At 46.5% G+C, this 22,607-nt stretch overlaps 1 protein-coding gene across 1 annotated transcript; it reads left to right on the forward strand.

The window, feature by feature from the left end:
• Positions 1-24: 24 nt before the first annotated feature.
• On the forward strand, positions 25-22,116 carry LOC149285347 (E3 ubiquitin-protein ligase HUWE1-like). The gene is made up of 27 exons (XM_089495317.1): positions 25-43; positions 351-505; positions 661-706; positions 1,371-1,595; positions 1,802-2,051; positions 2,249-2,382; positions 2,471-2,688; positions 2,796-3,084; positions 3,438-3,540; positions 4,045-4,586; positions 4,914-5,423; positions 5,574-5,683; positions 5,870-6,026; positions 6,116-6,248; positions 6,366-6,568; positions 7,045-7,172; positions 7,552-7,633; positions 7,722-7,877; positions 7,969-8,214; positions 8,335-8,452; positions 17,184-17,324; positions 19,576-19,854; positions 20,043-20,148; positions 20,314-20,431; positions 20,532-20,713; positions 21,669-21,859; positions 22,014-22,116. The coding sequence occupies exons 1-27, from the start codon at positions 25-27 to the stop codon at positions 22,114-22,116; spliced, it is 4,944 nt and encodes a 1,647-aa protein (XP_089351443.1).
• The last annotated feature ends 491 nt before the right edge of the window (positions 22,117-22,607 follow it).

Below are 22,607 nucleotides of genomic sequence, written 5' to 3' on the forward strand. Positions count from 1 at the left end.
TGTAAGGTCCTAGATGCTGAAAGCATGCATGACTGCGTGGCAGGTGAGAAGCCCTCGGTGCGATGAACGTAATTCATCCTAGAGCAAACTATTTCATCAGGTTCAGAAACAGACAAGCACATCAGTTTACCAACGCCATGTTTGTTGTAGGACTCTGCTATATCCAGTTCAGAGTTTCACATGTACTTAGTTCGTAAATGGATGAAAATAAATTTTTCCTTTACATTTTACAATTTTGACAACTTTTTCCAAATTGCTCAATCACTTATGGGCTTGTTTTCAGTGACATCTCTTGCGTAAGCCATATTCGTTAAAATGTTTAGAGATCCTTGTGTGTTTTTGTTTCTCAGTTGTAAAAGTCCCAATAATAAACCATTTGGAGGCTTTGCGTGACGAAGAACTCGAGGAGCGACGTGAAAAGCGGCGCAAGCAAATGGCAGAAGAAGATGCCAAGATGGCAGATAAAGCTAAAGAAGAGAAGGAATCGAAAGACCCGAACTCACAGGTCTGTCCCGATTTTGAACTTTTTCTTGTGTATGTAGTGAGCCAACCTTCAGCAAAAGATCCTAGGTTTTTGTGATTTGAATTACTGCATGAACATTTTGTGACTTTGAGCAGAATAGCACCGGTTTAATTAATCCTTGTTCTTAATCTTCCCAGGCTTCCAATTCCAAGCGAAGCATGCCTTTCGAGTTGAGCCTTACAGGTATTTATCGCTTATAGTGCAGCATTTTCTGCCTCGGTCTCCTTCACAGGTCAGTCGAGTGGATTCTGCGATGCTTCAGGCTGAGGTAGTAGATTGTATAGTTTTGGGGTCACACCCGATCTAGGAGATAACTATACAGTTTACTGTCTTTCCTGCGGTATCTGTTACCAGCCCCAGCAAGGACGAGGCCTCTTAATGTATATATCTGGACCTGCTTGGACTTTTAGATTTTGTGCCAATTTCTTGGCTTTTCTGTACATATGTTCATTTGTTTCCCTTTTGTGGTTTTGAAATCTTTTTGGCAGATAAATACCTTTAAGAGAATCCTTTTCCATTACCTGCCCTCTTCAGGGTGAGGTAGTAAGTTGTATTGTTGTAAGGGGGTAGATATTTTGCCACCGTTTTGGAGATAACTATACAGCTTACTGCCTTCCTTGTGGTGTGGCTTTTCCATAAGCCTTGTTTAATGTCTTTAGTTGCTTTATTTGTCATTGTGTTATTATTTAAGATGGGTTTCTGTGTTTTGATCCTCAAGGAATTCTTGACTCGCACACCCTCCAACCTGCAATACAACCCACCAGTAATTGGCCTCTGTTTATGTCCACCATAGAGCAAGATGGAACTGGACGCCCTGAGAATTTCCCCACTGCTCCTTCTTCTGCAGAAGGAACACCAACAAGTCCAGAGCTGGTTCCTTTGGATCCTTCTATGCGTGCTCTTCCTCCGGAGGCTTCCTTGGCAGAAATGCCACAGAGTTTGCAGACGGAGTCCGGTGCCGATGAAGTTGGACAGTTGTTAATGCCAACAGAACAAGAGCCGTCGGCACCAGGAAGACCCAGTGCGGAGGGGGATGCGACTCAGATGGAACTGTCTCCAGCACCCACCATCAGTCAGTATTATATCATGCAGGGAAATGGTTCGGTCTTATACGATGAAAATTCAGCATTTTCTAAAATCATGCATGGAACATATTAAATGTAAAATATATTTGTTGTGCGTAATTAGTTTTTTTTTCTTTTTAAGACTAAAGCTTTCTTTATGTATGAACAATCTAAATGGCCAAGTCACTGAAAAAATATCTCCATTCCTTGTTAGCCTCCTTGTCACCTGAACGAGCAGAGGATTCAGATGCCCTGACTGCAGTGAGCAGCCAGCTGGAGGGCTCACCCATGGATACTGGTAGCCTCGCCTCTGGACCTCTAGAGGAAGGTGTTGGGGAAGCATCTGGGGTTGTTAATCAAGAACAGCCGTTGGTCAGCAGTAGTGTCGCAGTTGGTCAACAGGTTGTGGAGCCACCAAGTCAATCCAGCAGCCAGACATCGGTGTCCCAACACAGTGAGGAGAGGTACGTCACGCCGTGGGGCACGGGGAACTGACCTGCTGTAACCCAATTCCCTGAAGCGGCTTGATGCTGCTCAGGACAATGAGTTAGTGGATAGTTATGTTTGGAAGCCCAACAGCAATGGCTACTTCTAGTTCACTTTCTGAAATTAGCTGACCGATTTTAAGTCTTCTCTTGGTCATTGTTTTTTTTTTCTCCAGTTCTTCGGGTGCTCCCTCCTCTGATTTGCCCTCCGTCAGAGATTCTAGCATGTCCTTGTTGGCAACAGATTCCAGTGGAATCCTTGAAGAAGCCCTGCCGTCCACGAGTAGCGAAGATGATGATCCGCTCGCAGGTAATTCTCTTGCACAATCGGCCATCAAATGATATGGTAATGTTCCCTGAGCACCATGCTATAGTCCCATATGTATTTATTGGTTCAGGTATCAATCTCCCCGAAGGAGTGGACCCATCCTTCCTTGCAGCTCTTCCAGAAGATATATGCAGAGAGGTGCTTCAGAACCAGCTGGGCATCCGACCGCCAGCTCGGGCACCACCTACTGCTGTGCCGGTCATCCCACCACCTGTGGTCGGCAGTGCTGGTGTCACAGAGGTCAGCCCAGAGTTCTTGGCAGCTTTACCACCTGCCATACAGGAAGAGGTACGGTTCAAACGAACAAGCACACACACTGGGAAATGCATTTCTTTCCTCTATATCCATGAGTTAACGCTTGTCCCCATTAATTGGCCATTTCTACCGGTCCTTAGGTGCTTGCCCAACAGAGAGCAGAGCAGCAGAGGCGCGAACTTGCTCAGAGCACTACTTCTGACAACCCCATGGACCCCATGACCTTCATTCAAACCTTGCCATCCGACCTGCGCCGCAGTGTTCTTGAGGATATGGAGGACAGCGTTCTAGCAGTAATGCCCCCTGACATTGCGGCTGAAGCTCAGGCTTTGCGCAGAGAACGAGAGGCAAGACAAAGACAGCTAATGCATGAGAGACTGTTTGGTCACAGCAGCACGTCTGCCCTGTCGGCCATACTCAGGAGCCCAGGTATCTGCAACATGATATGCATTGCTAATAGAATCTAGCCTTGGAAATATGGCTAATGTTCTACCTGGTTAGCTTGATTTTCATCTTTATTCAGTTTCACATCTGGCTATATTTTTTTCCAATGTTGTAGTGTTTTTAGGACTCATACTTCAGTTTGATTTAGTTGTGAAGTCTGTTATGTTTGAAGACTTTGGTAGGATTTGCCTTTGGGCCAGTATGTGTGCCAGATGGCTACTTTTAGATGAGTAATAAATGTATTACACCAACAAAAGCGTAATCCTGTATCTCACAAGAAAAAAATAGAAGATATTAAACCACAACATGCCTTGTTTCTGTGTTAAATGTATTTTAAGCTTTCACAAGCCATCTGAGTGGGAATAGAGGAGTCCAATACACACGTCTGGCTGTGCAGAGAGGAAGCACCTTTCAGATGGGTGGTAGCAGCACCCACACCAGGTATGCTTAAATCTGTTGTATTCATTTAACTTCATAGACTGTAGGATGAATGCAGGACACTCCATTCATCTCTGAAAGTCTATATCTCATTGCAAAGCTGGGGTTTACAGACCATGAAATAAGACGGCTTTAAAGGAGCATTCTAGCCCATGTTACATGTATAGACTCCAGTGCTTTTTTACTGCATGCAGATCTATAAGGATACGTTAGCTGTTACTTTACATCTTTTCCTATCGTGGCCTCAACTAAAGTCTACCATACATGCGATTGGCTGTTGCTACGCATTTAAAAAAATTATGAACTAGGCTCATCATTTAAAAAATAATAATAATAATAAAAAAAAAATTGTAGCTACAAATGAGGATAAAAAGCAAAAAAAAAAAAAGGCCCACCACTCGTTAGATCTGTGTGAATTCTAGATGTCTTAGTCCGTTGAAGTAATTTGTCGTCTGCTGATAACTGTGAAGGTTTTTTGAATTTAATGAAACAAGTCTCTCTCATCAGGCCGGCCGGCAGCAATGTGGACAGCCTGTTGCGACTGCGAGGACGCCTGTTGCTTGATCACGAGACCCTCTCTTGTCTTCTCGTCTTGTTGTTCGTGGATGAGCCCAAGCTGAACACCAGTCGGCTGCATCGCGTCCTGCGCAACCTCTGTTACCACGCGCAGACCCGTAACTGGGTAATTCGCAGTCTACTGTCAATCCTGCAACGCAGCAGCGAGAGTGAACTCTGCATAGAAAGTCCCAAGACTCCCATCGGAGGCCCCGATAAGAGAGGGACTGTCAAGTCCTGCTCTTCCAGCCACGACAGCCGCCCGTTAGAATTGATGCACAGGGTGGATTCCAAGAACTCCAACCAGCTTTCCTGGCTCTCTGTGTCCATGGATGCCGCTCTTGGCTGTCGCACCAATATCTTCCAAATCCAGAGGTCCCTGGGGCGCAAGCACACTGAGAAGCATGCTGCCTGTGGCTCCACGGTCCACATACACCCACAAGCTGCGCCGGTGGTTTGCAGGCATGTGTTGGATACGCTTATCCAGTTGGCCAAGGTAAGGCTTAGAACTTTCTATGGAAGATTTACTAGTTGTAAAGATTTTAATATAGGCTGCCATAGTTCTAGCTAATACCATCCTTTTTTTTTCGTTAATGATTAAAACGGTGCCATTTGTTTATCATGTACCTTTCAGTTCTTTCTATTTTGCGGCTTTGTGTATATAAGTCTGTACGTTTTCACTTTGCCGTACTGGAGGCTTGTGTGCGGTCACAACGTCAACAAGGAGTAGAAAGGGATGTAGTTATATTAAGGATATTTAGCAGACATGGTTATGTAGCTACGTGCCGCTTTCTTCATTGACCTCAATCTCTTACCCCCTTAAGTGTTCCCCAGCCATTTTACACAGCAGCGCGCCAAAGAGTGCAGTGCAGAGAGCAGCGATGGCAGGGAGAGGAAGGTCACCTGCAGCCCCTGCCTTCCACCGTCGGGTGCTACTGGGTCAAACAACAGCTCCACGGATTTCTGGGACTTGTTGGTCAAATTGGACAATATGAATGTGAGCCGTAAAGGGAAAACCTCTGTAAAGTCTGTGCCCGTGAGCTCGGGGGCAGAGGGCGAGAGTTCGCAGTGCAGCCTGGAAGCTTCGCCTCTTGGACAGCTCATGAATATGTTGTCGCATCCTGTTATCCGACGCAGCTCGTTACTCACGGAAAAGTTGCTTCGTCTCCTTTCCCTCATCTCCATTGCCCTGCCTGATAATAAGGTGCCGGAAGTCAATCAAGCAAATGCAACCGCTCCCGTGCCTGCCCCCACCCCTGCTGCCGCTTCACTACCTGTGCCTGTACCAGCAGTGACCGTGCCGTTGGCAGTCGCCACAAGTGTGGTGTCCAGTAAGTACTTCAGTCATGCCCTGTATTATAACGCACCAAACCTTGGATGGTCTGTTCAACCTTAAAAAATTATTTTTAATTCTAAACCCTATCCCGTAAAAGCCTCTATTTTTATACTAAATCTTCTTTTTTTTTTTTTTTTTTTTAAAGCAGTTACAAAAAGCAGCAAATCTCCAGCTAAATCCAGCGACGCCAGTGGTGTCCCAGAAAAGATGGCGGCATCAGGCCTAACTGAGAAACAGCTGCAGCTTTCTGTTGAGGTAAGCGATTGGAATGATCAAATTTCCCATATTTGGGCAAATTAAAAAAATGAGTCTTCACAGCCAATATTTTATAGGTCTGTGGGTGGCTGCATGTTGCAGTGCATGGTTAGGCGACCCTGTCTTTCATGGCACGTGCACGTGCTAACCAGATGTATAGGTTCATGCAGAACGTCTCCTTCCCAGGTGCTGACATCCCATTCATGTTCAGAGGAAGGCTTGGAGGATGCCGCAAACGTTTTACTACAACTCTCGCGGGGTGATGCCGGCACGAGGGACACCGTGCTGAAACTGCTCCTTAGCGGAGCCCACCACTTGGGATACACTCTGTGCAAACAGATAGGTGAGATGATCTGAAATACCCCACGCTTTCACGGCCTGCACACATTTTGCTTTTTTTCTCAAACTGAATGTTGCTGGTTTGCTATACAGGTACCCTTTTGGCGGAACTGCGCGAGTATAACTTGGAGCAGCAGAGACGTATTCAGTGTGAGGCCCTTTCTCCGGATGGAATGCCGGAAGAACAACCCCAGAACACCAAAGCAAAGGGCAAAATGCAGAGCAGGTGAGTATTGCGGTCCTGAATCATTGGGCGCGTGCTTTATCCGGAAACCCGTTACACATTAGGACAGTAGTCAATCTAAAATGTTAGGTCTCTCCCCGCCCCGTCTTTGCGCTCCAGGTTTGACATCGCGGAAAACGTGGTGATCGTGGCATCCCAGAAGCGCCCACTAGATGGCAGGGAGCTACAGTTGTCCTCCATGTCCATGCTGACTTCAAAGACTTCCACGCAAAAGTTCTTCCTGAGAGTCCTGCAGGTCATCATCCAACTCCGAGACGACACACGCCGAGCTAACAAGAAGGCAAAGCAGACCAGCCGACTAGGTGGGAAAGCTGCATGTCTGACGCAAGGGATCAGAAAAAGTGGGATGAGCAAGGGCAACTTTTGTTGGGTTACCATAGGGATCATAGAAGACAAGTGGTTTTTGAATGATGCCTTTTATTGGCTAACTGAGTAAATATAGATTGCAAGCTTTCAAGACCTCTCAGGTCCCTTCATCAGGCATTTTATACAAAAATGTGGAAAACCTCATCCAGTTTTTTCATAGTGTAATTGGTCTAATAACTCAAGCTGCAACTATGGGCCGAGCTTTTTCATAAAGCATTCCGGAGTAGTTGAGGGGTTATAAGAAGCCTATAATGTGTTACCAAACCTTAAAGGTCATGAAAAACTGTGTATTGTAACAGTGGGCACGTTTACTCTGTTTTGCTGGAAAGTAGGTGTTTGTAGAGGTGTCTCTCACGCACCTGGCGGATTAATATAGAAGGCACTGCATGACCTCTCCGCTCTTCTCTTGCAGGGGCTGCCAGTCTGGCCTCGGCTAGCAGCATCCAGGCAGCTGTGCAGCAGCTGGAGGCCGAGGCTGATGCCATTATACAAATGGTACGTGAGGGTCAAAGGGCACGAAGACAGCTGCAAACTGCAACGGTTAGCATGATGACTGGCTGGCAGAACATCCATCCTTTAGTTTGTTTCTCCCTCCTTTTAATTTGAACGCTGTTATTCATCCCTTAATCTACCCCACCTTTTTCCTGCCTCTTGGTTTGTCGCCATCTTTATGTACACGTGAGACTTGTCCTTGTCACGCTTATCCCTAGCTTGCCCTATGCACTTTCTTCCAAGCTTAGCAGAAGCAGGTTAGTACACGGCTTCTGGCGATGTGAGATGTTCCTCTTGTGGGATGCATGTGATCAGTTGCCGCTTATTCTTGTGCGCCGCTTATTCTTGTGCGCCTCATCTCTCCTGATTTTATGTGGCTAGGCTTGCTGTCCTCGTCAGCCAAGTGATCAGTCTTTATTTTGTTCAGGCGGAGGGTTCGGCTTGCAGAGAAGAGTCTCCAATGGATGTGGACCAGCCCTCTCCGGCCACACAGGACACGCAGTCAGTTGGTCAGTGCGCGGTCAGGGACAAACCATGTTTACTTGTTCAGGGTGTAACAGGTAGTCGATGTAATGTAACCTTGTGTGCTTGTTTTAGCTTCTGAAGGCTCTCAGGCTGCAGAGAAGAAAGAGGAAGAGCGGCTGCCAGAGTTACCGCTGCTGAGTGAACAGCTCAGCCTTGATGAGTTGTGGGACATGCTGGGAGAGTGCCTGAAAGAGCTGGAGGAGTCTCATGACCAGCATGCTGTTCTGGGTAACCAAAGCTACGCAGCTCACTCTCTTCGATTTCTCTTCCATGGAATGAGTCTTCATTGTTCATGTTCTTGGTTTTTCTCCTTCTGTAGTCCTCCAACCAGCAGTAGAAGCCTTTTTCCTTGTCCATGCAACAGAAAGGGAAAGCAAGCCTCCAGTACGAGACACGAGGGAGAGCCAGCTAGCTCACATTAAAGATGAGCCACCTCCATTGTCCCCGGCCCCGCTTATGCCTGCAACCCCTTCTTCCTTGGACCCCTTTTTTTCTCGGGAACCTTCATCTATGCACATCTCATCCAGCCTGCCTCCTGACACACAGAAGTTTCTGCGCTTTGCAGGTAAGAACCTTAAGTTTTATGTACTTGGTAGAAAAGGTAGAAGGTTATTAGATGTTATTTGAGACTTAAAGCCAAATACCTTTTATACTGATCTAACGTTATTTTTTTATTTATTTAAAGAGACCCGTCGCACTGTGTTAAACCAGATCCTACGACAGTCTACCACCCACCTTGCCGATGGTCCCTTTGCTGTTCTGGTGGACTATATCAGAGTTTTGGACTTTGATGTGAAACGCAAGTAAGTATATCGTACCTTGGGTTTTAAGAATACTAGCAAGAAGTGTCTTACGCGCTTTAAAGTAGGGCTGCAACAACTAATCGATAAAATCGATGATAATCGATAATGAAATTCGTTGGCAACGAATTTCATTATCGATTAGTTGAATCGATTTTTATTGATTATAAAATGAGGGTTTTTTCAGAGCAAATGCTCTGAAAAATACCCCTCGCGTTATAATCCGTTAGTGTGACTCACAGGAGCCACAGCAGCAGTTGCTACTTACAGTTCCTCCCTGCAGTCACTGCCGATTGGCCTGCCCACTTCCTTTTTCCAGTCCCTCCCTGCAATCGCTGCTGGAGAAAGAAAGGGGCGGGGCCAATCGGCAGTGACTGCAGGGAAGAAAGGGGCGGAGCCAAACGACCGATTGGCTCCGCCCATTTCCTTAGCATCGCCATGGCTGTGACACTCATCTAACTGTGAGTATAAAATTAATATTTGGGCTGCTGAAAGTTAGGGGAGGTGGGGGTTAATTTAGGGGCAGTTATAGTTAATGGGGTGTTTAGGGTTAACTTAGGGGCAGTTATAGTTAATGGGGTGTTTAGGGTTAACTTAGGGGCAGTTATAGTTAATGGGGTGTTTAGGGTTAACTTAGGGGCAGTTATAGTTAATGGGGTGTTTAGGGTTAATTTAGGGGCAGTTATAGTTAATGGGGTGTTTAGGGTTAATTTAGGGGCAGTGGGGGGGCGTGGCTAACCACCGATCAAGATGGACGCTTAATCCACTGGCTCCACAGGCCCACTGCTTCTTTTTGCCTAAAATCGGCGTTTAATCCTTACCAATGGGGAAACATTCGAAGCTAGGTGCCACTCCGAAACATCCCCTGCCTAGAGACAAAACAGCACATACCTCGGTCAAGTCGTTCTTTCAGAGCTTCACTGATGCTGATTCCCGCGACTCCATGCAGAAGGCCTCACCACCTGGCAGCCCTGGGAGTCAGTACTCGGATCTGCCCTCAGAATCCGGTCGGGATCCGCTGCATCCGCAACCTAATTCAGAAGAACATCAGTGGCGTAGCACGCTGAAGGACTTACCAACTAAAGCTGATCTTATTTCCATCATTGCAGAGGCACATGCGCCCCTAAAAGCTGACCTTTCAGACATCAAGAAAGACCTGCAGCCCTTGGGTGACCGGGTTTCTACTCTGGAGGCCGATGCAGTCACTACCCGCTCCACCGTTGACAATATATCGGGCCAGCTGCGGGTGCAACACACGACAATGCAACGTTTAATGCAAAAAATTGAAGATTTAGATAACAGAGGCCGCAGATCTAATCTGCGGATTCGTGGTGTTCCGGAATCGGTTCTTAGCTCGGAAGTGGTTAGTGTACTTAGCACTATTTTTAACAGACTTCTACAACAGCCTGTAGATACCGTAATCAAGTTTGACCGTGCTCATCGGGCTCTTAGGCCACGACAACCAGATGATCGTCCTCCACGAGACATCGTCTGCTGTCTTGCGGAGTATGCGGTCAAGGAGGCCATCCTTGCCGCATCGCGAAAAGCGGGCTCCCTGGAATGGGAAGGACACAAGCTTCAGGTATTCCCTGACTTATCCCCGATTACACTCCAGTACCGACGAGTCCTCCGTCAGCTCACTTCTGCCTTGCGCGAGGCTGCGATCCCGTATCAGTGGGGGTTCCCTTTCTCTCTACTGGTCCGTAAGGGCCCTGACCGGTATACCGTACGCTGTGCGGCTGATGTTCCTGCGTTGCTTGAGGGATTGGGCCTACCAGCTATCTCGATCCCTGATTGGGAATTGTCCTATGTGCCTCCCCCCACACTGAGTGACCCAACCCGGGACTGGTCTTCTAAGCCGCAGCGTCGTCGTCGCCCTAGACAAGTTGACTCGCTACCTACCTGAACGCCTCTCCGTGGCCTGGGAGTTTCTGTATTTGCTTTTGTCTCTATTTCTACGCATCGCTGATTTCACCCTTTTCATCTTCTGATCTGGTCGGCCCTCATGCCTGCGGACCCAGCCGTCTTCGTCTATGGATTCCTCGAGACGTCATTTCTCTTGTGCTGGGATGAATTTCCCTTCGTGATCCGGATTGCATACAGGAATACTTCGTCTAGGCCGCCGGATTGACTTGGTATGGCGGCATCTGCTTCTCTTTGGACCGGCTGGATGCTACACTACTTAGGTCATGAAGGGTCTCCTCACGCTTCTTCCATGGACTGTTCCTGTATTTCGTCCATTGTTCCTCTGGCCCGGGTATCCCCTTGCTGGGTTTCTACGTGTAGTGATGGGCATTATCGATAAGTACTCCTTTCCAGACCACCTGTACTCCTTCTGTTATGACTATATGCTGTTTACGTTTTCTTGCTCCCATCATACACTTGTGCATCCTTTTATCTATATTTCCTATCCGCCCATGCTCTTGGATGGCATTTGTGTTGTCTGTACGGTTTCCAGGCACTTAACACATATGCTTTTTTGCTTATCTCACTTACACATCTCTTCTCTCCTGTCCAGAAGTCTGGCACGCTCGGGGGCTGTTGCTTCTCGTGCCTTCTCAGCCGGTCATGGATATTGTTTACTTTCCTCTGCACACACCACACACATGTTTCTGTTTTTATATATGTTTTTATATATGCCTATTATATTTCACGCATTCTGCACTGTTGTTAACCTTGGATGGCAATTGTGTTGTCGGTAAAGTTCCCATGCACTCAACACATGTGCTTTATTTTCTGTTTATTTCACATACACATATCCTATCTTGTGTCCTCAAGTCGGACACACTCGGGGGATCTAGCTTCATGTGTTTTTTCAGTCGGTCGTTGATATTGTTCACTTTCACTTGCACATACCACACACATGTTTCCGTGTTTACATATGTCTCAGGTCGGATAACTTCACCTGGATGTGCCTATTATACTCCACGCATTCTGCACTGTTGTTTTTTCCTATGTGTGCTATATGGTGTTGCTGCAACGTTTATCGTGGATTGTGTTAGATTACTCAGCATTGTGTGCTTCTGGGGTGGCTTGTTGGTCAAGGGTGGCTGGGGCGTTTTGCTCCGTCCCCCGCAGCTATGCCCCTCTTGGGTACATGTGTATGTTGGCATTCGTCTGCGCCGTCTTTTCCTAGTTGCTTCGGCAGCTTTTTCTTATACACTTAAAGCAGTGGGTCGTGGTACTTATGTCCCCTCATTTTCTTACTTTGCATCCCTCCCTATAGTTGGTATTTACTGTTTTTGTTTTTTGCTCTTTTTATCACCCCCCTGAGCTGACCACCCGGATTCTTGGTGATCCGGGTTTTCGGTTTAATCCTTTTGGATTATATGGCTCTCCTTTGGATGCTTTTGCATTACCTCAGATTCCGCAATGCGGATTTTCCGTATTCTTTTATGTTCCGCGTTTATTGTTTCCAGTTTCTGTTTTTTTTTGACTGTTCTCGCGATGCGTGTTGTCAGGCTGTCTGCCTTGGGCCCTTTCAGATGTCACCTTCATGCACCACACTACACTTAATTTTGTCACCCTAAATGTCAGAGGTCTCAACAAACCGGAAAGCCGCTCCAGTTTAACACATTTTCTGCAATCGACTAAATCTAAGGTGGCATTCCTACAGGAAACCCACTTCAGGGAGGGCAAAGAACCGGCATTATGTGCAAAGAGCTTTCCCTTGCGTTATTTCTCTAGCTCACATGACACTAAGACCAAGGGTGTTGCTATTTTATTACATAAAACATTACCTTTTCAACTGGTTGACACCTGGAGGGACTCCGAGGGGCGCTGTATTTTCATCAAGGGTTATATTGTTTCTCAGGTGGTCACTCTGGCCTGCATATATGCCCCTAACCGCAACCAATCAAGTTTTTTAGTCTCGGTCTTGCGCAGGCTTGCAGATTTTCAGGACGGGATCTCCATTGTGGGTGGCGATTTTAATATGCCATTTGACCCCAGACTGGACTGCTCTTCTGGACGTTCCCATATCCCCTATTCCCGCATATCCCGAGTCAAGAAGGCCCTTCATAACTTGCAACTGGTTGATGCATGGCGGGTAATGCATCCATCCGTTAAGGATTATACGTATTACTCTGCTGTTCATTCCCGTTACACACGAATTGATTCCATTTTTCTTTCTCATCACCACTTACCTTTGCTCTCCTCCTCCAGAATTGGACCTACTACTCTTGGGGACCATGCCCCTCTACATATTTCCCTGTCGTTCGCTCAGCTCCCGCCTAAGGTGTGGAGTTGGAGGCTGAATGAATCTCTTCTGTCGTCTCCGGCTGACGTTCAGGTCCTAGCCGATGTGCTTCGACATTATTTTCAGGACAACATCTCCCCTGAGACGGCCTTTTCTACGGTCTGGGAGGCTCATAAAGCCGTCATTCGGGGGCACTTGATCAAGTTGGGGGCCACTGCTAAACGCCTTGCGCTAGGCGAAATTTCCCGCCTTACCAATGACATAGCAGCCATAGAGGACACCCACAAATTCACTTTGAACCCAGATCTTCTGATTCAACTGGGTGTGCTGAGAGAGAGGTTAGCGGCCCTGGTCAATGCCCGGGCCAAGCGTCATTATCTTTTGACGCGTAGGCACTTTTACGAGCTGGGAGATAAGGCAGGGAAGCTGTTGGCCAGAGCTGTCCGGACGAAGCGATCTATGTCTTTCATCTCTAAGATACGAGACCGTTCTGGTAAATTACATCATTCTACCCATGACATAGCTGCCTGTTTCCAGGCCTATTATGCCTCGTTATATGGTTTGCCGCCGGCCCCTGGTTCGGTGCCTGCTGCTAGGGATTCTCTTAATCAGTACTTAAATAAGTTTTTTCCGGTGCGTATCTCTCGGGAGGATTCTGCACTGTTGGATGCCCCAATTGACCTCGCTGAGGTTGAGGCAGCGGTTAAGTCCCTGCCCAATGGTAAAAGCCCTGGCCCTGATGGGTTTACCAAGGCGTATTATCAAAAATTTCTCAAAATACTTGGCCCCCATTTGGTTACCCTGTTTAATGGATTGACTAAGGGAGATCATTTTGACCCCCACACTAATATGGCCCATATCACTCTAATTTTGAAACCGGGCAAGGAGGCAGACCTTTGTGGTAATTATCGGCCAATTTCTCTGCTCAATACGGATATCAAATTGTTGGCCAAAATTTTAGCAACGCGTCTTAAGCCCCTTATCCCGGGTATCATCCACCTGGATCAGGTGGGGTTTGTGCCGGGGCGGGAGGCGCGTGACAATACCATTCGCGTTCTGGATGTGATTGCTCACGCGAACAAATTAAATATCCCTTTGACCCTGGTCTCCACCGATGCGGAGAAGGCCTTTGATAGGGTCTCCTGGCCCTATTTGTTTCAGGTCCTCCGCCACATAGGCCTCGGTGGTGTTTTTCGCAGTTGGATCTCCGCCCTTTATTTTAACCCGTCCGCCAAGATTAGAGTGAATGGCTTTCTGTCCGATCCTGTTGTCCTCTCTAATGGTACACGTCAGGGATGCCCCCTCTCTCCCATCTTGTTCATCATCGGCATGGAACCCCTCGCTGCTGCCATAAGGCTCAATCCTAACATTGAGGGTCTAAAATCCTCATCCATGGAGCATAAATTGGCTCTGTTTGCGGACGACATGCTGGGAATGTTTACTGACCCTCTATTATCGATTCCGGCTTTTTTGCAGGACCTAGAGATTTTTCAACAAATCTCCAATTACAAAATTAATTTAGATAAGTCCGAAATTTTAGGCATTCGGGTCCCGGGTGAGGTCAAGAATGCCTTGACCGTACGCTTTCCTATTAGGTGGTGCTTGTCTAGTTTTAAGTTCTTGGGGCTCCAAATCCCTGCAGATCTCTCTTTATTGTTCTCCCTTAATTTTGTTCCCCTTTTGGACCGAGTGTCTCGAGATCTCCGCCAATGGGCCTTTCCACATGTATCTTGGTTTGGGAGGGTCGCGGTGTTAAAAATGAACATACTTCCACGATTTTTGTATTTATTCCACACATTGCCGATTTTTATCTCCCGGTCCTACTTTAAACAGTGTCACAGGATTTTTTTGCAATACATATGGTCCTCATCCTCGCATCGCTTGGCCTTTTCACACTTAGTTAGACCTAAACTCTGCGGGGGATTGGGGGTTCCCCATTTAGAGTTATATTATCATGCAGCGCACCTGCGTCGCGTAATTGAATGGACTATGCTGGTTCATAAGCAGTGGGTTCGGCTGGAGGAGGAGGTGCTCCCTATACATACCTACCCATGGCTTTCTTTCGTGTCCAATCACTCCCGGCACGTTAGACACCCTACCGTGTCGCCAACTTTGCGCATCTTTAACAAATATCTTGCTAAGGGTCAACTTGTGTCATTCCCCAGTCCCCTTTACCCTATTTCTGACAATCCGGCATTTCCGCCTGGGTACCGCACTGGACGTGCTAGGCGGTTCTCACCTGACTCCACGGGCGTTCTGCGCTTTTGCCATATTTATGTAAATGATGCTTTGAGACCTATGGCGGCTTTGTTAGGACACCGGTCCCCTCATGCATGCGACCCCTTTTTTTACATACAAATGCAACACTTCCTCGTCTCCCTACCCAGACGGACTGACTACTGTAGACCCTTGACAGCTTTTGAACAATTGTGTTCAGCAGCCTCTGAACCACCCCACCTGATGTCTGTGTTATACTCCATGCTCTTGGCTTTAGATACGACATCTAAGCCCTACTTTTTGGCCCTGTGGGAACGTGAGTTTCCACACATTTCCACACCTGCAGACTGGGATAAGATTATTCAATTAACGCATAAGGGTGCCATAGCCAGTAGGATACAAGAAACTTCCTACAAATTACTTATTAGGTGGTATCGCGTCCCGCATGTACTTCATAAATTTCTCCCGGAAGTCCCCGACCTTTGTTGGAGGTGTGAGGATGGGCCGGGCACCTTTTTGCATATATGGTGGGAGTGTCCTTTAGTCGTTCCATATTGGAAGGTTGTTGAGCGAGTCTTACGTGAAGTAAATGACCCGGCTTATGTTCTGACCCCTGAGGCAGCACTGTTACATCACACCCCCCTTTCCATTAGTGCTTATAAGCACTCGGTCACCTTCCATGTTCTGAGTGCGGCAAAAGCGGTCTTACCCCTTTTCTGGAAGAAGCAAGACACCCCGCCCATTCAAGTTTGGCTTAGCAAAATGCAGTTTATTTCGCAAATGGAGGAATTGGTGTGGGCCTCCCGGGGGAAGGAATTTCAATATAATAGGAGGTGGTTTTGGTGGAAGGAACTTACCGCATCCCCTCGGTTCCCACAGGTACTTCATCCTGCTTATTAATTAATTCATTCACTGTTAGGTATTGCTGGGCTTCCTTCGATCGCGCGGTCCTGCGACCGAGGTTTTTTCCTCTGTCCTTGTTTCTTTCTTCGGATAATATGCTTGTCAACTAGTGACACCGACACACGCATCGTTTTCGTTTGTATTTTGTTTTCAGGTTCTGTTCATAGGGTACACTGTATCCTTTACATTTTGTTATATCTCTCCGGCCATTGCATCTCGGTCAAGCTGTGTGTTTCTTATGCTGATTGTACAATCCGGGTGTCTCTTGCTCCCACATCTGTCTTTGATCACTGACCTGTTATGTACCTGTCAATATATAATAGGTGGAGCTCTCCCGTGACGCATATATGTACCATGGTACTACTGCACAGTTGTCCTATCTGCTTTTTCATGCATCCTTACACCTGTTTCCTACTCTGACGGATTTTTGGCCACCACTGTACCTGTAATCCTTTTGGGTATGCGGTTTCATCATGCAATATTGTAAGCGGTTTTGATGTGCTGTGTTGTAATGTGATGCCTTTTATTTCATAACTTGCAATAAACGGAGAATTTAAAAAAAAAATTTAGGGGCAGTGGTGATTGATGGGGTGTTTAGGGTTAATTTAGGGGCAGTTATAGTTAATGGGTTAATTTAGGGGCAGTTGTGGTTGATGGGGTCTTCAGGGTTAATTTAGGGGCAGTTTTGGTTAATGGGGTCTTCTCTTCAGGATTAATTTAATGCTGAGGACTGAGGGTTAATTTCATTAATTTAATAAAGTTAACTTAAGGTGCAGTTAGAGGTAAAGGGGGGCAAACTGAGGGGAATCTAAATCCTGGGGGCAGTGAAGATTAATCCTGTATTTATTTATAAAAGTATTGTCTGTGAACGAGTCTGCAAATCCTATGAGGGCACTATGAGATATCAGGGGGGTATACGGCATACCTGAGGAGGACGGAGTGACATATCTGGGGGTATAAGGCATATAGGGTATATAAGGCATATGTGGGGAGGGCAGTGTGGCATGTCGGGGAGGGCAGTGTGGCATGTCGGGGAGGGCAGTGTGGCAATCCTGGGCTCAAATATGCATAACTGGGGGGCAGGTTGGGGAAATAAAAACAAGAAAAAAAATTTATTCTGCCGTTTGTTTTTAACATCCTATGTTACTTTATTAAATAATTTAAAATAAATGAAAAATTATTTTTTTTTATCCGATTAATCGAAAAAATAATCGGCCAACTAATCGATTATGAAAATAATCGTTAGTTGCAGTCCTACTTTAAAGTTGTATTTATTTGTAAATATGCCACATTTATGCAATTCATTATTACACCTGCTACATTGATGTGATATATAAATAGTGAATAGCTTTAGTGTTTGATTTGATAATTGTGGAAGCTTAAGCTGCTACAAGATGTTTCTGCTTCCCTGCACAGATATTTCCGCCAGGAGCTTGAGCGTCTCGATGAAGGGCTGCGCAAAGAAGACATGGCTGTTCATGTACGACGCGACCATGTGTTTGAAGACTCGTACAGAGAACTTCACCGAAAATCTCCTGAAGAAATGAAGAACAGATTGTAAGTGTCCTAGTGTGAAAATGGGGATTTCTGTTGTGGGACGTGGTTGATAACCATCATCTAATGCGGTGGTGACCCTTAGTAGGGAGCTTTTATCTTTCATTTGCCGTTTATATTCTAATGGATAGACTTGTGCATTCGTCTTCGGGCGAACATGGAAACGAACACGAAGAGTGCGTTTTCGTGTTCGTTCCGAAGACACGCCGAAGAGAAGACGGCGGCGGTAAAACGTAGGCGAAGACGAAGACACACACCACGAAGATCTTCGTGATTGTCTTCGTCTTCGTCTACCATTCCCCCCCTTCATCTTACCTTGTCTTGGCTTCTTGGCTTCGCGGCATCGCGGCAGTTCCCGGAAGTGGAAATCCGCAGGTTCGCCGTCACGCTACAGGGCAGTGCGAATGAGCCTATTGGTCGCCTACAGGGACCTCCTCTGGCATCAACCAATTGGTTGATGCCAGAGAAAGACCCTGCAGGTGACCAATAGGCTCACTCGCAGGGTCTTTGTAGCCCCTGACAGCGAACCTATGGATTTCCGCTCCCGTTAACCCCTTCGATGCTGCGTTATCTAACACAGCATCGAAGGGGTTAACGGGAGCGGAAATCCATAGGTTAAAGGGCCGTGCTAGCGAACAATAGGCTCACTTGCACGGCCCCTTAACCCTTTAAAAAAAAGTTAACCCCTAACTAATTGAACAGGGAGGGAGACCAGTGGCATCGGCAGTGCCGATGCCACTGGTCTCCCTTCCTGTTCAATTAGTTAAATGTCCGTACGAGCGACTTTATTGGTCGCTCGTACGGACATTTAACCCGGCACAGACTAACTAATTGAACAGGGAGGGAGACCAGTGGCATCGGTCTCCCTCCCTGTTCAATTAGTTAAAGACCAGTGGCATCGGCAGGGCAAGTTGCAGCATTGGGGTTTTAAAACCCCAATGCTGCAACTTACCCTGCCGATGCCACTGGTCTCCCTCCCGTACAGAGTTAAATGTCCGTACGAGCGACTTTATTGGTCGCTCGTACGGACATTTAACCCGGCACAGACTAACTAATTGAACAGGGAGGGAGACCAGTGGCATCGGCAGGGTAAGTTGCAGCATTGGGGTTTTAAAACCCCAATGCTGCAACTTACCCTGCCGATGCCACTCATCTCCCTCCCTGTACAGAGTTAAATGTCCGTACGAGCGACTTTATTGGTCGCTCGTACGGACATTTAACCCGGCACGGACTAACTAATTGAACAGGGAGGGAGACCAGTGGCATCGGTCTCCCTCCCTGTTCAATTAGTTAAAGACCAGTGGCATCGGCAGGGCAAGTTGCAGCATTGGGGTTTTAAAACCCCAATGCTGCAACTTACCCTGCCGATGCCACTGGTCTCCCTCCCGTACAGAGTTAAATGTCCGTACGAGCGACTTTATTGGTCGCTCGTACGGACATTTAACCCGGCACAGACTAACTAATTGAACAGGGAGGGAGACCAGTGGCATCGGTCTCCCTCCCTGTTCAATTAGTTAAAGACCAGTGGCATCGGCAGGGCAAGTTGCAGCATTGGGGTTTTAAAACCCCAATGCTGCAACTTACCCTGCCGATGCCACTCATCTCCCTCCCTGTACAGAGTTAAATGTCCGTACGAGCGACTTTATTGTTCGCTCGTACGGACATTTAATTAATTGAACAGGGAGGGAGACCAGTGGGATGTGCCGGGTAAGTTGCAGCATTGGGGTTTTATAAGTCTGCACGAGCGACCAACAGAGTCGCTCGTGCAGACTTTTAAAACCCCAATGCTGCAACTTACCCGGCAGATCCCACTGGTCTCCCTGTTCTATCAGTTAATAAATGATAGAACAGGGAGACCAGCGGGATCTGCCGAACAATTACGGCACCTGGAGTATAACAGTCTGTACGAGCGACCCTATTGGTCGCCCGCAGGGGGCTCGTCTGCCATCAACCAATGGCAGACGAGCCCCCTGCTGACGACCAATAGAGTTGCTCATACGGACATTTAAACTCCTGGCGCCAGAGCGGCTTTAACCCCGTTTTAACCCCTTAACCGGGGAAAACGAAGAAAACCCGAGCACGAAGAGTGTCCGCGAATATTCGCCCGAAGAGAAGACAGGACCAGGCGAATATTCGCGGAATACGAAGTTGTTTTTTTTGCCGAAGACGAGCACGAAGACGAACACGAAGAGCCCCCTGGTGCCCAAGTCTACTAATGGACACTGCAGCAAAGTTTCCTCTTTACTCTTTGTAGGTACATAGTGTTTGAAGGTGAGGAAGGTCAGGATGCCGGTGGGCTGCTCCGGGAATGGGAATCCAGAGAGATGTTCAATCCCATGTATGCACTGTTCCGCACATCTCCTGGTGACCGTGTCACTTACACCATCAACCCTTCATCGCACTGTAACCCCAACCACCTCAGCTACTTCAAGTTTGTGGGTCGTATTGTGGCTAAAGCAGTATATGACAATAGACTGCTGGAGTGTTACTTCACGTGGTCCTTCTACAAGCACATCCTTGGCAAGTCTGTCCGGTAAGTTTGACCATCTGCACATAACTCGCATTGTGCATTAGTGTGTCTGGTGGGTTAGGATGGGTCCGCCAAGCAGCTTTTTAAACGGACTGTGGCATTAAAATTAAAAGTGGAGTATCGTCCCTCAAACGCATCGTAGCGGAGAGTTCTATTTGAATGTGATCTACAGTTCTGTGTCTTTGGTCCAGGTACACAGACATGGAAAGTGAAGATTACCATTTCTACCAAGGTCTTGTCTACTTGCTCGAGAATGATGTCTCCACACTGGGATATGACTTGACGTTTAGCACCGAGGTAAGCGCGCATGCAGATAAAGATGCAATGGTGGGAAGTGTCGCTTCAACAGCTATCTGCACTGGTCTTTAAAATGATTTTCAACCGTGTGAGATCCTTTTTTCTGTCCTCACATTCTGCGCTGATTGTGTCCCTTTTTGGTGTTTTTTTGCTCCGTTTGTCCAGGTTCAAGAGTTTGGAGTATGTGAAGTTCGTGATCTGAAGCCTAATGGGGCAAACATTCTAGTAACTGAAGATAACAAGAAGGAATACGTTCACCTTGTGTGCCAGATGAAGATGACAGGTACATCAATGGCTTTGTGCTTCCTGGTGATTGTTTAAGCTTGATGCTTTCTCCGCTGCTTGTTTTTGTAATCGGCTTGGGCAATGTCTTTCTGCGTCAGGTGCCATTCGCAAGCAGCTGGCCGCTTTCCTGGAAGGATTCTATGAGATCATTCCCAAACGTCTTATCTCCATCTTCACGGAGCAGGAACTGGAGCTACTTATTTCCGGCCTGCCCACAATAGACATTGACGATCTGAAATCCAATACAGAGTATCACAAGTACCAGTCCAACTCCATCCAGGTAAGAACTGAGTTCCAGTGATTGAGATATGTTTGACAAATTAACTATTTTTGTATTCATGATTGGTCTGGGAAATTAATTTAAAGCTCCCTTAGTAAGCAGCATGTTGCCTTAGTTATGGTCCGCTTAAAGGGACAGTATCACTGACACCCCTATGATAATAAAAGCATAATAAAGTACTCTGAGTAACCCTAACCCTCTGAGTACTTTTTTATACATTCTTCCAACGAGGGGATGATAAACCTACCTGACACAGATTGCTGCTTAGGCTGTCGGTGGCAGTACAGAACTAGAGACTTTCTGTCTGTCGTATTCAGTGTTCCCTCTAAGCCGTGCGCTTGTGCGCGCGCACATAGCTTTTTAAGAGAGCGCACACGTCCAAAAATTGTGCGTACAAAAGTATATAAAAAGAAAAAAATAATATATTTTTTGAAACTTTATGCGGCACAGATATTGTGCGCACAAAATTTTTGCTCTGTGAAAATTTTTGCACAAGAGAAATTTTCTGCGCACGCCAACCAAGAAAAATTAGATGGAACATTGATCGTATTCACTAGTCATATGTCCGAGGTCTTTCCCTAACACCAGTAATGCAAGTTTTCATACTGCTTTGGAAACACAAGCCTTTATTAATCTGTGCCGATTTGTTGAAATTCTGCCATAAATCAGCAACGACTCTTTAGTTTAATGCTCTTCCGCTTTCAGTACTTTAGTATCTTCCTGAAGGTTAGTCAAGCCAGGAAACCACCTGAAGTCTTTAAAGTCAGGTTCATCTGAACTTGCCGTTATCTTGAGCCAATCTTATCGCCAGGGATGTGGAAGTGACCCAAATTACTGTCGATGCTCAATCCTGGCTGCTATTAAAACTGGTTCTAGATGTTCGAAGCTTTTCCTCTCGTGTATTTTATGGTACGGTTGTAAATGTCAAACTATTCTGTGCTGTCTTCTCTCACAGATTCAGTGGTTTTGGAGAGCGCTGCGCTCCTTCGACCAGGCTGACCGGGCCAAGTTCCTTCAGTTTGTAACTGGAACCTCTAAAGTTCCCCTGCAGGGCTTCGCTGCTCTAGAAGGAATGAACGGCATCCAGAAATTCCAAATACACCGGGATGATCGATCTACAGATAGACTGCCTTCTGCCCATACTTGGTAAGAGAAAAATGAGGGACTACTCATCTGTATTCTAGAATGTCCGTGGGTGACTCTGTAATCGTATACATTATTCATTTTGACCCCTCTCTTAGAGGACTTTTCACGATATATGTTGTACGTCTGGCTTTAAATTATCCATATTTTCTTACAGTTTCAACCAGCTGGACCTCCCAGCGTACGAAAGCTATGAAAAGTTACGTCACATGCTGCTGTTGGCCATCCAGGAGTGCTCAGAAGGATTTGGCCTGGCTTAGGACGCCCTTACCGTGCATTCTTTTCTATTACTGGACTTTAGTGAGAGAAAAAAAAATTCAAGCCATGCATCAATCTTGCTCACCCTGCTGGCACCACGAAGAGGAACTTGCCTTCTGAAGATGCCGCCTGTCTCAGATCCCTTCCGATGGTGAACTTGTTGCGCTGAGATTTGGGAAAAATAATAATAAAAAAAAATTTTCTAAAAATGCCGCTCTGAAGGACACGGAGAACGGAGAGAAGCAGGGGGGAAATTATATATAAGTATATAAATATATATTTTTTTCTGTTTTGCTTTTCAGTTTGCTTAAGGATGAGTTGTGATGCTCAACTTTTTCAAAAAGTAAAGTTCAGATAGCAGGGTAAAAAGAAGCTGGTGGAAACGTTAAAATAAAGATGTGAATGGAGGGGGGGGGGGAAAAGACGCAAATCGGAAACCTAGAGCACTCTCGTTAAGAAATAGCCACTATTTCCAACGCTATTTTTTTTTCTT

The sequence above is a fragment of the Sceloporus occidentalis genome, unplaced genomic scaffold (genome assembly GCF_023333645.1).
Source record: "Sceloporus occidentalis isolate IW3139 unplaced genomic scaffold, rSceOcc1.0.p SCAF_79, whole genome shotgun sequence".
NCBI lineage: Eukaryota > Metazoa > Chordata > Lepidosauria > Squamata > Phrynosomatidae > Sceloporus > Sceloporus occidentalis.